The sequence below is a fragment of the Haliaeetus leucocephalus genome, unplaced genomic scaffold (genome assembly GCF_000737465.1).
Source record: "Haliaeetus leucocephalus isolate CR32 unplaced genomic scaffold, Haliaeetus_leucocephalus-4.0 Scaffold202, whole genome shotgun sequence".
Taxonomy (NCBI): Eukaryota; Metazoa; Chordata; class Aves; order Accipitriformes; family Accipitridae; genus Haliaeetus; species Haliaeetus leucocephalus.
In genome coordinates this window covers 498,124-509,403 of record NW_010972638.1, presented here as the reverse complement: position 1 = coordinate 509,403, position 11,280 = coordinate 498,124, and the positions used below count along the sequence as shown (strand labels likewise).

At 61.1% G+C, this 11,280-nt stretch overlaps 3 protein-coding genes across 3 annotated transcripts in view; 2 read left to right on the top strand and 1 right to left on the bottom strand.

Annotated features, from left to right (window-relative positions):
• The window catches only part of LOC104830870 (protein SCO2 homolog, mitochondrial), a 6,728-nt gene extending 6,165 nt beyond the window's left edge, over positions 1-563 (top strand). The window contains exon 2 of the mRNA XM_010566055.1: positions 7-563. Coding sequence (XP_010564357.1) covers positions 7-549 — 543 coding nt within the window. The 3' untranslated portion in view covers positions 550-563. The remainder of the gene's footprint in view (positions 1-6) is intronic.
• Positions 564-803: 240 nt separating this feature from the next.
• On the bottom strand, positions 804-10,182 carry NCAPH2 (non-SMC condensin II complex, subunit H2). Its single transcript, XM_010566054.1, has 20 exons — positions 10,069-10,182; positions 9,173-9,274; positions 8,657-8,712; positions 7,163-7,238; positions 6,381-6,452; positions 6,117-6,196; positions 5,494-5,645; positions 5,021-5,110; positions 4,629-4,738; positions 4,444-4,515; positions 4,181-4,247; positions 3,770-3,877; positions 2,883-2,936; positions 2,200-2,270; positions 1,932-2,013; positions 1,704-1,769; positions 1,470-1,522; positions 1,261-1,362; positions 1,028-1,177; positions 804-941 (listed from the first exon to the last, which is right to left on the bottom strand). The coding sequence occupies exons 1-20, from the start codon at positions 10,174-10,176 to the stop codon at positions 804-806; spliced, it is 1,809 nt and encodes a 602-aa protein (XP_010564356.1). The 5' UTR covers positions 10,177-10,182.
• A 968-nt stretch (positions 10,183-11,150) lies between these two features.
• Positions 11,151-11,280, top strand: part of LMF2 (lipase maturation factor 2) — an 8,927-nt gene continuing 8,797 nt past the window's right edge. Inside the window, exon 1 of the mRNA XM_010566044.1 lies at positions 11,151-11,257. Within this exon, the coding sequence (XP_010564346.1) occupies positions 11,161-11,257 (97 nt within the window). The 5' untranslated portion in view covers positions 11,151-11,160. The remainder of the gene's footprint in view (positions 11,258-11,280) is intronic.

Genomic DNA, 11,280 nt, shown 5'->3' with positions numbered 1-11,280 from the left:
CGGCAGCGGGCGCGGCGGCAGGCGGAGCTGCGGGCGTTGGCGCTGGGCCAGGGTGACTTCCGGCTGCTGGACCAGGAGGGTCGTCCACGGCAGAAGGCCGACTTCCGCGGGCAGTGGGTGCTGCTCTACTTTGGCTTCACCCACTGCCCTGACATCTGCCCCGAGGAGCTGGAGAAGCTGAGCCGGGCCGTGGAGCTGCTGGAGCGGGAGCCGGGCCTTCCTCCCCTCCAGCCCCTCTTCATCACCGTTGACCCCCAGCGCGACGATGTGGCAGCCATGAAGCGTTACGTCCAGGATTTTCACCCCCGGCTCCTGGGGTTGACCGGCAGCCCCGAGGAGGTGCGGGCGGCTGCCGACGCCTACCGCGTCTACGCCAGCACCGGCCCCAAGGACGAGGATGGCGACTACATCGTGGACCACACTGTCCTCATCTACCTGCTGGGCCCTGACGGGCTCTTCCTCGACTACTATGGACGCAGCAAGACGGACACCCAGATTGCCCAGAGCGTCCGCCGGCACATGGAGACTTACGAGCCCCTCCTCGACTGAGGAAAATAAATACGCCTGCGCCCCCAAAATGCCTCCCGCGGCTCCTGGTGGGCGAGGAGAGAGGGGAACACCCCTGTCGTCCCTCAGACCCGGCCCCAAGAGGAGAGATTGGTGCCAGCCCCAAGGGAAGGAGCTTTTCCTGCCCTGGGGACCCCCACCACAGCAGAGCCTTTACCAAAGTAGGGTTTTATTACCAAGAGTTGGGGCGGGGGAGGGGGGGTGGTGAGGGGTATGCGGAGAGGAGGGGTGCTCACTCAGGGGCAGGCGGAGGGGGGCTGGAAGGCGTGGAAGCGCTCCTGCGGCCGCTGGTGGGTGAGGAGCCGCAGGCGTGCCGTGTCCAGCGCCTGCTCCAGTCCCGGGTCCTGCGCCAGCTCCACCACGGAGTCGTTAGCCTGGGGGGGGGAGAGGGACGGAAGGAGAAAGGGAGCGGCGGGTGGGCTCCGCAGAGCCCCCTGCTTTCTGCTCCCCACACACTTACCAGCTGGAGGGTGGCCAGCATGTAGCGGCACACTTCGAAGGGGGGCTCCCCCGCCACCAGGCTGGCGAAGGACCGCCACTCGCCCAGGCGCCTGCAGCTGCTCGCTAGCGTGTCCCCGTAGCCGTGGATGTCAAAGGTGGCTCGCTCCTCCTGCAGGCAGAGCGGGCTCAGGCGCTGGGAGGGGGCTGCCAGGCCCCTGCCCACCCCAGCCCCCTGCCCGCATGGGTCCCTGCCTGTTCCTGCAGCAGCGGCCCAATCCTCTCCTCCCAGCAGCGGATGTGCTGGGACAGCTCCGTCTCCTGTGCGTACTTCTGGGAGTTGGCGATGAACAGCTCCTGCGGGGAGAGGGGAGCAGGGGCACCCGAACCTTCCCATCGCCTTCCCCCACCTCGCAGCATCCCTGCCCCGTCCCCACACCACGCCCCTGCCTATAGGCACCTACCACGTTCCTGCGCACCAGCTCCTCGTAGCCCAGCGAGCCCAGGTCGGGGGGGCCTGTGGGAGGGCAGAGTGTCACCAGCAGCAACACTATGCAGCCACCCCCTCCCACCGAGCAGGGATGAGGGACACTCCCCAGAAAGGATGGGGCACAGCCGCAGCCCCCCCCGCTGCAGCACGGAGGCTGCGGGGCTTGTGCCAAGGGGCGCGCGCTTGCCGGACCCCCACCAGCACTCACCCAGGGCTCCTTCCCCCAGCTCCTCCAAACCCTCAGCCTGGATGTCCTCGTACTCCATGAAGTCACCTGCCAGGAGGGGAGATGCGCTCAGTGCCGCCCCCCCCCAGCACCCACCAGCCCCCTGCCCACCCCAGGCCTGGCTTTGTCTCGATAAGGGCTGCCAGCACGGCAGGAGGGGGCAGGATGGGACCCCTGGCTGGGGAGGGAGGGTCTGGGGTGCTGAAGTACCTGCTCCTTCGTCGCAGTCAGCCCCGCGTTCCTCCTCCAGCAGAGCTGGCTCCTCCTCACGCGGCAGTGGACACAGCAGCTCCTGGTAGATAACAGCCATGAGCCCCCCCACAAGGGACCCCGTGGCCCACCGGAGCACGCAGGAGGGGTGCAAGGCACCAGGCCAGGAGCCCCCCCTGCCCTAGGTGTCCCCCCCCCCCGTGAGGGCAGGCAGAGCTCCCGGCGAGCCCAGCTCCCCCCAGCCCTGCCCGGTGCTGTGCCCACTCACCGCCCGGCTCTGCAGCTTCCTCTGTGCCGCCATCCGCAACTTCTGCTCCTTCCAGTACAGCACCTCCAGATCTGCACAGAGACAGGGCGCACAGCCCTGGGGAGCTCCTCTGCACCCCAGGGGGGGACTCAGCCCGCACCTCCCAGCAAAGCCCCCCACCCTGGCACACCGCAGCTGTCGGGGTGCCTGCCCAGGCTCCCCTCACACAGTTTTGGGGCCGCAGGCAGGTGTGATGCCTGCCCTTCCCCCCCCGGCCCGCCTGGCACATGAGGGGCTCTGCAGCCAGCGGAGGCCAGATTTGGTTCAGCTGGTTTGCAGGTCTGCCTTTTGAAAGGGGAAGAGCTGCAAAACCTAGAAATTGCCTGTCATTCCTAAGCTAGAACACCCTCCTCCAGCCCCAACAGTGGGGCTTTCCCAGTGCCGCCTGTGCCCTCTGCAGCAAGCTCCCCTGGCACAGCCCTGCCACCGCGGCTCTGGCTCTGCTCCCTCCTGGGTGTTTGCCCCAGTCTCGGCTCCTCAGTGAGGCATCCCGCTGCTTTCCAGCCCAAAGCCCACCCAGGGAGGCTATAGGGCACAGGGCACGGCTGCAGTACAGGGCATGGCTGCGCCTTTGCCTGTGCTCAGAGCCACGGGCTGGGAGCAGAATGGCACCTTACTAACAGGCCCCACTGCGTCCCGCTCACCTGCAAATGTCGGCCCTTTCCTCCTGGTTTTCCTGCTGTCAGTGACGTTGTTATCTGGGAGAACCAGAAAGGATTAAAGTTACAAACCATCACAGATGCCAACTCCGTCAACACTCCCGGGGAAGCCAGCAGGGAGAATGGGCGTGCAAGGGGGGCTAGCAGCAGCAGGCAGCCCTCCAGTGACAGCACCACCGACCGCTTCCACTGCCGTCGCAGTGTGCAACAAGCCAGTTGTCACCTCCAGAGCCACCTCCTTTCCCCGCAAAGGCGTCCCAGCCATCCCTGGGACAGCCACCAGCAGCTCCAGTTCCCGCAGTCTAACGCAGCCTGCTCCGGCCACGGAAAGTGCAGCCCCACCTTAGGAGAGGGGGCAAGGGGCACAGCGGGGGCCGCCTCAGCAGTACGGGAGTGCGGGGGACTCCTGCTCTGACCTCTCCTCCTCCCCTCGCAGTACAACCCACCCACGTTTATAGTTAGGCTGCTATTATTTGACTCTCTGCGCCTCCTGTAAACGCGTCCTGTTTAACACCCTGCTGAGGTCAGAGCTCTGGCCAGCTGCTTCCTTCTCAGATCATTTGTCCCTTTCTCCTCGGTGCCTTGGTTAAGGTACAAACCCAGGTGAGGAGATCCTGGGCCAACAAAGGCGATTTGCATCCCACTCAGTAAATGGGATGGAGTTGCTTGGGCAGCTCCAGCAAGAGCAAGACCGGAGCACAGACAGAGGCTGCTACAGGACTGAAGCTGCTGCTGAACGGGGCCAGCCAGGACCGGAGCACCCATGGCAGAGGGGTTTGGGCAAGGCGATTCCTGGCAGAGAAGGGTCCTGCTGTGAGCCTGGCTGGATCACGGTGGGATCCTGCGGGAAACACGATGGCCACGATACTCACAGGCTGCAGAGAACCATTCCATGAAGTCCTGGAGCTTCCTCGGTCCCTTCCTCTTCCGCTTGCCACCAACGACATCGTCCAGGCCATGTGGCACCAGGAAGGGTCTCCCTGGAGGCAGGCAGAGATCAGCAGCCCTGCGCAAGCGGCACTGTGTGCCGCAAGGAGAGTCCCGTGCTGCTGCTCCAAGTGTAGCCCAGCCACCCCGAGGGTCCGGCACAGGGCAGCTGCCCCTCTCCCAGGCCCCTCTGCCCATCATGGAGCTGGGAAAGACCCGCCATGGCTCTGGGGATGCTGGAGGACAAGTGGCTGGGAAACGGAGCCTTGCTGCCCCTGCACAGCTGGGCCCTGGCCCGTCCAGGGCAAACCGAAACGCAGGGAGCAGTCCCTCTTCCCCAGCTCCACCTCAAATACCTTTCTTAAACGGCTTGTCCTCGGAGTCACCGAAGGGGTCGAGGCTTTGCCACGGATCCAGCATCTCCTGGCAGAGGAGTGAGCAGAGATGAAGCTGGCAAAGCTCCCTGTGGCACCCTGGGGTGGGCACACGGGAGCCACCTGGCTCCAGCAGGTCACCCCACCATTGGCACCAGCATGGCAGAGAGGGCAGGGATGTCCCAGGGCTTCCCACAGTGTCCCATGTGGACAGAGAGAGACTCCCCAGCTCTGGGCCCCCCTACCTTGAGGCGGGCTTTGGGGTCCTCGGCAGGGGCTCGCTCCCGCAGCACATACCCCTTCGTCCGGGGCACGCTCTGGTAGACACAGAATGAGCTGGTGAGATTCCCACAGCGCCAGGTAGTGAAGTGCGGGGCTCCGGGGAAGGAGTGAGGCGGCAGCACTGCCCTGAGCCCCTGCCCACACCCACCCTCTGCACCTCAATGTGTTCGTTAGGAGCCAGAGTCATTTCCACATCATCCTCCAGGGCCCCGGGCATGTCGTCATCTCTGCTGTCAGCATCGTCTGGTCCTGTGGCACCTGGTGGGGGGACTAAACGGTCAAACACCATAAAAGCCTCTGGGCTCTCCCATTTCCACCCCATCTGCTGTGGAGCTCCTCCAGGGAGCCTCGCTTGTCATGGCCAAGTGGCCAGCTGAAGCTGCTGAGAGGACCAGACTGCCTTGATACAAGAGGGCAGGAGCATCCCACGCGGCGGCAGCTGCCTGAACACACACAGCCCTGCCCAGCCCGGCCAGACACACAGGCAGGAAGGACAAATGGCCAGACCTCCACTCAGCCCGCCGACCACGCACATCTCACCTCTGTCTGTGGAAAAGCTCAGCGCCTGGACGGGAGCCCTGCCAGTGCTGACACAATCCCTCCTGCTGCCGAGGACGCAGGACGGTGCTCCTGCCGAGGTGACAGAGGTGAGAGGTCACCAGCAGCCCCCTGGCAGGTGGGCTCCCACACTGCCCCTGCCTGCAGGAGCCCCAGCCACCGGCACTGACGGAGAGCAGCCTCGATGCTGCTCCTTCCCACCAGCCCCAGCGAGGCTGACAGCCATGGGCAGGCTCCCTGCTGCAGCCAGGGAGAGGGCAGGGGGCAGCTGCTGGCGTCAGCACCCTACCCTTGCCCAGCACCTGATCACCTCCAGCAACGAGGGGCCCTGCTCTTCTGGGAGGCCATTTTGCTGGAGGCAGGCGGCCAGCAAAGCACCCCGGGGTGCTTCCCACCCACAGTGTTGCCTCCCGGCCAGCAGGTCTGCAGAGATCCGTGCCCCAAGTCCCCTGTACCTGCCACTCTGCCGGGGCTCACTTCAAGCTGCTGCTCCTGTGGGCAGATGGGGGAGAGGCCTGCCGGCTCCAGCAGGAAGGCTCCGGTGGTGTGAGGGGTGCTCATGTTCATCCGGAAATCCTTCCGGCTGGCGAGGATCTCCCCTTTCCGGCTGAAAGCAAAAACCCATCAGGGGACCCCCGAGACCAGGCTCTGCCCTGTCCCACTGGGAGCCTAGGGAGAGGGGCACTGGCCTGCCTTGGGGGGAGCCCCACTGGAGCATCCCCAAAGCCAAAGCCCCCCTGCTCCAGGGAATGCAGGGGGGAATCATCAGCCCCAGCCCTCCCGCTGGCCGTTCTCAGCTTCTCTGGCCCAGCAGTCTCACTCGAATTTCCCAGCGTAGCCCCGGCTTGTCCCTCCCCTGGGGACGCTCCTGCCCTGCCCTCACCAGAGGGCTCCACACCTCCCAGCTGTCCAGGGCCTGTGGGATTATCCTGCCTGCCATCCACTTTTAACTGGGAAAGCACTGCTTCCTTGGCTAAGGCACAGGGAAAGCCCAATCCTACTACAACAACGGGACCAGGGGGCGACACCAAGTAAACCCATGGGAAGCGGCTGAGGGGCATGGCAAGGGGGCTTTCACCTGAACAGAGGGTTGTCCCTCTTGTCAGCCTCTTCTGGGGGGACCAAAGACATCGGAGTCAAGGGAATGACATTCACAGTCTGCGAAGGCAAGCAGGGTGGGATGGAGACCGGGGAAGGCACCCAGCATGGCACAGCGCTGCCTGGGTGCCACCGTCCCCACAGAGCCTGGCTGGGACAGCAGCTGGCCCTGGGCACCCGTGGGATTCATCTGGGAAAACCCTGACGCAGGGAGGGACAGAAAAGGAGGAGTGGCTTCTCTTACTTTGGGCTGATGATCCTTCTTCATGTCCACGCTCACATGGCTGCTGTCCCCAATGTCGTCCAGGGAGAGAAACTGCTGAGGGAGTCCCACCAGCGGTCACCCTGGCTCAGCCTGCCAGGCTGCACCACCACTGAGGGACCCTAACCCTCCCACGGCTGCACCACGCAGGCGGGACAGACCCAGTGGCAGAGACGATGGAGCTGCAGCTTTTGAGCTGCTGTAGCAGGGCAGGAGCAGGGCTGTGGTGTGCAGCACTGCGAGGGCAGCACCCACCAGGCAGGAGGAAAGCAAGGAAGGAATGAAGGTGCCCGCTCCCACGGGAAAGGTCCAGCCCAGGCAGCCGCTGCTCTCCTGGGGGACAGAGTCCCGAGAGATAGCCCAAGTTAAGGATTAAGGGAAGGAAGGCTAAGCCCGGGGTGGGTGGGGGGAGGTCCCCACGCACTGCACAGGGGCTAGCTCTTCTCCAGGAGGGCTGCGAGGTAGCAGTTGATGTCCTGTGGAGGCCAGCAGTGTCCTGACAAAAAGCTCACCGAGTCCTCCCACCATGCCCAGGGGTAGATGTGGGGCTAAACACCCCCCTACTAGGGAACAGCAGGAAAGCATACACAGGAGACGGCAGCCACAGCGCTAGTCAGAAAGGGGGGAGCACTGGGGGCATCCCCCGCTGCCTGCGGCCCCTCGTACCCTTGCAGCCCAGCAGCTGAAACCAGCTCTGCCTGCGCACACAAGCCACCAAGCACTCCGCTCCCCATGCCACAACGGGGCACAGACACCCCTCTCACCTCCTCCTTGTCAGCCCCAAAGCTCGCATCGGTGTCTTTGCCGTCCTTCCCCAAGGAGCAGGGCTGTTTTTCCCGCCTGAGTCAGGGAGCAAAACACATGGTCAGGATCTGCCCGGGGCAGCAGGGAAGGGCTGGAGGCGAAGTGGCAGCAGGTTCCCTCCAACGCCACTGCAGCCGCTCTAAGGAGGAGCATCCCACAGCACTATGGACAGCACGGAGAGGTGACGGTGCGACCACCGGCACCGCCAGAGAGCTGTGCCATCAGCACACTCGAGCTAACACGCTCTTAGTGCTCCTCTGCGCCTGCCCAGGAGGGCAGTGGGGGGCTGCAAAGGAATTGGGGCTTGTGGGAAGAGGGGATCCAGCCTGCCCGACAAATCCCATCTGGAACAAAAACATCCTGCCAATTCCAGCTCAGAAGCTCTGTTACAGAAACAGAAGGGAACATTTCACTTCAATGCCACAGCACAGAAATAATTGTCGGAGACTTTCAGAAACCTCCACAACGGCTTCGCCTTGCTCCAGCCCAAGCAGAGCCACTTTCATGTCCTCTGCGTCAGCCTCCCCAGACAACTGGCAATATTTCCTTACAAGCAGGGCTCACGACTGGGCAGGGAGGTTCCTTCAGGAAGCTCATTTGCATGGTTGGAGCCAAGCAGTTGTTCGGAGCGAGGTGTGGCACAAAACCCTCGTCTTTCCCCAAATGCCCAGTCTGAGCACAGACAGAAGGGTGCTGTTAGCTGACCTCTCCTCAGTGGAGAGTGTGTTCAGAGCTGGCGCCAGGCTGACAACAGGCAAGTTACGCAAGGCAGCTTGGAGAGCTGCAGCGGCAGAGCCCCACTTTCAGCAATAAGGGGAAGAATAAATCCCAAGCTGCTTTGCCACATGAGACAGTTTATTCTCTGCTAAGATTTACTCTGTGGGACGCTGGGCGCTGCCCTCTCCTTACACAACAGCAAAGCGCTGCAGCAAGAAAACCACAGGATGATGCCACTGGAAGAGCGCATGGGGATGAGCATCGCCCCAGGCCCTCTGGGCTGAAGCAAGTCCCACCAGGGAACTTTTCTGCAACCACAACAATCCTTCTGCTTCAAAGAACTTTTTACGGGGCTGGAGACTGATGCGGCAATAGATTTGTTTGGTTTTTTAAAGCGATGATTGCCTAGTGGCAGAGTGGTCAGTAGCAGTAGAAGCAAGGCTCAGAGCGGGAGTGGGGGTCACGAACCTTCCCACAGGCTCTCTCTGCAGGTGGGGGCACAGTTTCATCCCCAAGAGGACGCACAGCTCATACGTTCTCGGGGCAAGCACTACCGAACTTCGGCAAGAAAGAAAGCGGGGAAGAGCTTAGGCCTTAACATGATGCAGAGGGAAAGAGCAGTGAGGCAGGAGCACGTGGCAGCATTTTCTGCCAAGGCAGCAATGGCGCGCTGGAGGGGAGCAGCCCTGAGCCCCTGGAAAAGCTGCCTCCCCGGGGGTGGGGGGAGCTCTACTTACTTTTTATTGGAGATGAAGTCGAGCATCTGGTAGACCAGCAAGTAGAGATACTCCACCTGCAAAATAGCAACCAGACTCTTGGAGAAGGAGAAAGCAGCTCCCAGAAAAGTTACTCCAGCTGATGCCAGGATGAACCACCACCCTCCCCTCGTCCCCAGGCAGCTGGAGTTTAATTTCTTGATAACCTTGTTATTCTTTTCACTGTTGAAGCCATTCTGAGGCCAGATTTGGGGAAGCAGGGTTTTTGTATTCCACTGTCTAGAGAAGAAAGTGCTGAACAGCAAAATTCTTGCTCTTTTCCAGGCTGCTGACGCCAATGTGTATAAAGGGGTTGAGTTTAGGAATTATAAATTTGTATCCTTTCATTTCCATTAGTCATTATTACATTCAAGTCTTTCAAATTCCCAGAGCAGCCCCCGTGGAGCTCGGCCTCAGGACCACCGGCTGAGGGATCGCAGAACAGGCAGGGCAACAGGACCAGGGCCACGACGTGGCAGTCACTGCCAGCCTCCTCACCTTCCTACTGTAGACGCAGGCAGAGCCCTGGATCAGCAGGGCTGCTTCTATGAAGTTCATGGTGGTTTTGCCATTGTCAAAGGAAATGCAGATTTGATCCAGCTGCGAAATACGCAAAAGAAGGAAAATGAAACGCAGATTCAAAGGCTAGATTTGGGGGTAGCACAGGGAGAAGGAAGAGTCAAGCATGCCAGCAGCACACCAGGGCGGCTGCGGGGGTGCAGACAGAAGGCCTGCCCGCTGTCGTGGTTTAACCCCAGCCAGCAACTAAGCACCATGCAGCCACTCACTCACTGCCCACCACCCAGGGGGATGGGGGAGAAAATCGGGGAAAAGAAGTAAAACTCATGGGTTGAGATAAGAACGGTTTAGTAGAACAGAAGAAACTAATAATGATAACGATAACACTAATAAAATGATAACAGTAATAATAAAAGGATTGGAAGATACAAATGATGCATGGTACAATTGCTCACCACCTGCACATCGACGCCCAGTTAGTCCCTGAGCGGCAATCCCCCCGCCCCCACTCCCCCCAGTTAATATACTGGGCATGACATCACATGGTATGGAATGCCCCTTTGGCCAGTTTGTGTCAGCTGTCCTGGCTGTGTCCCCTCCCAACTTCTTGTGTCCCTCCAGCCTTCTCGCTGGCTGGGTGTGAGAAGCTGAAAAATCTTTGAATTTAGGCTAAATATTACTTAGCAACAACTGAAAACATCAGTGTGTTATCAACATTCTTCTAATACTGAACTCAAAACACAGCACTGTACCAGCTACTAGGAAGACAATTAACTCTATCCCAGCTGAAACCACGACACCCACGCAGGCAGGGCTGAAGGGCATCACTCTTGACCTCCCCAACCCAGCACAGGGGACGCAGGGCCCCCCCTTACCTCCTCCAGGTACTCCCCGAGCTGGGCAGCCACATCCACCTCCCAGTTCTTGGTGAGGTCGCGGATGGGCTGCAGGAGGTGCAGGAAGCGTGATTCCACCTCCGCCATAGCGGCAGCTCCCAGCAGAGGAGCTCACAGCCTGCTCAGCCGCTGGGGAGACCTGTAGGGTCTTTAAACAGGCTTAAACCACCTGTTTCTCAACAGATGATCCCATGGGTGACATTTGAGGGTCGCAGGTCACTTAGAGTTGGGTGCAGTTGATGCCTTATGGTAGTCAAGTAGTGTAGAAACCTGAAGTCAACTGGATTCCAACAGAAATATAAATTTTCAGTAAACACAGAATCATTTAGGTTGGAAAAAACCCTTAAGCTCATCGAGTCCAACCATTAACCCAGCACTGCCAAGTCCACCACTAAACCACGTCCCTAAGCGCCATGTCTACACATCTGTTAAACACCTCCAGGGATAGTGACTCCACCACTTCCCTGGGCAGCCTGCGCCAGGGCTTGACAACCCTTTCGGTGAAGACATTTTTCCCAATATCCAATCTACACCTCCCCTGACACAACTTGAGACCGTTTCCTCTTGTCTTATCGCTTGTTACTTGGGAGACGAGACTGACCCCCACCTCGCTACAACCTCCTGTCAGGTAGCTGTGGAGAGCGACGAGGTCTCCCCTCAGCCTCACAAAAAAAAAAAAAGCAGAATACCACCAGATGAGCACTCGAGAACCCAGAACCAGAAAACCAACGCCGTCTTTCACCTCACCAGAGCAGCCGGAGGTCAAGCCGCACACAAAAACCGCCGGGACAGCCGAGCCACTCCGAGACAAAACACCAGCACCAAACCCGCCCGCCACCAGGTGGACGCTGCCCGCAGCCGCGGGCTCCCTGGGCGGGTGCAGGGTCCCGGCGGGACCGACCCCCAATCCCACCCCTCACCAGACCCCGCCGGCAGCGGCAGCGGCAGCGATCCCCCTCCGCGTCGCCATTTTGTGTTTCCCGCCCGACGTGAGGCGCGCGGGGCTGCTGCGCGCTGACGCCTGTGCGTGCTGACGTAAGCGTGCGCGCTGAGGTCGCTCAGCGGCCCGCCATGGGGGAACCGCCGCGGCGGCCGCGGTCGTTGTTCCTGGCCGGGCTGGCCGCTGCCTACCTCGCCGCCTTCGCTTCGCTCTACGTTCAGATCCCCGGTACGGCGGTGGAGGAGCGGGGG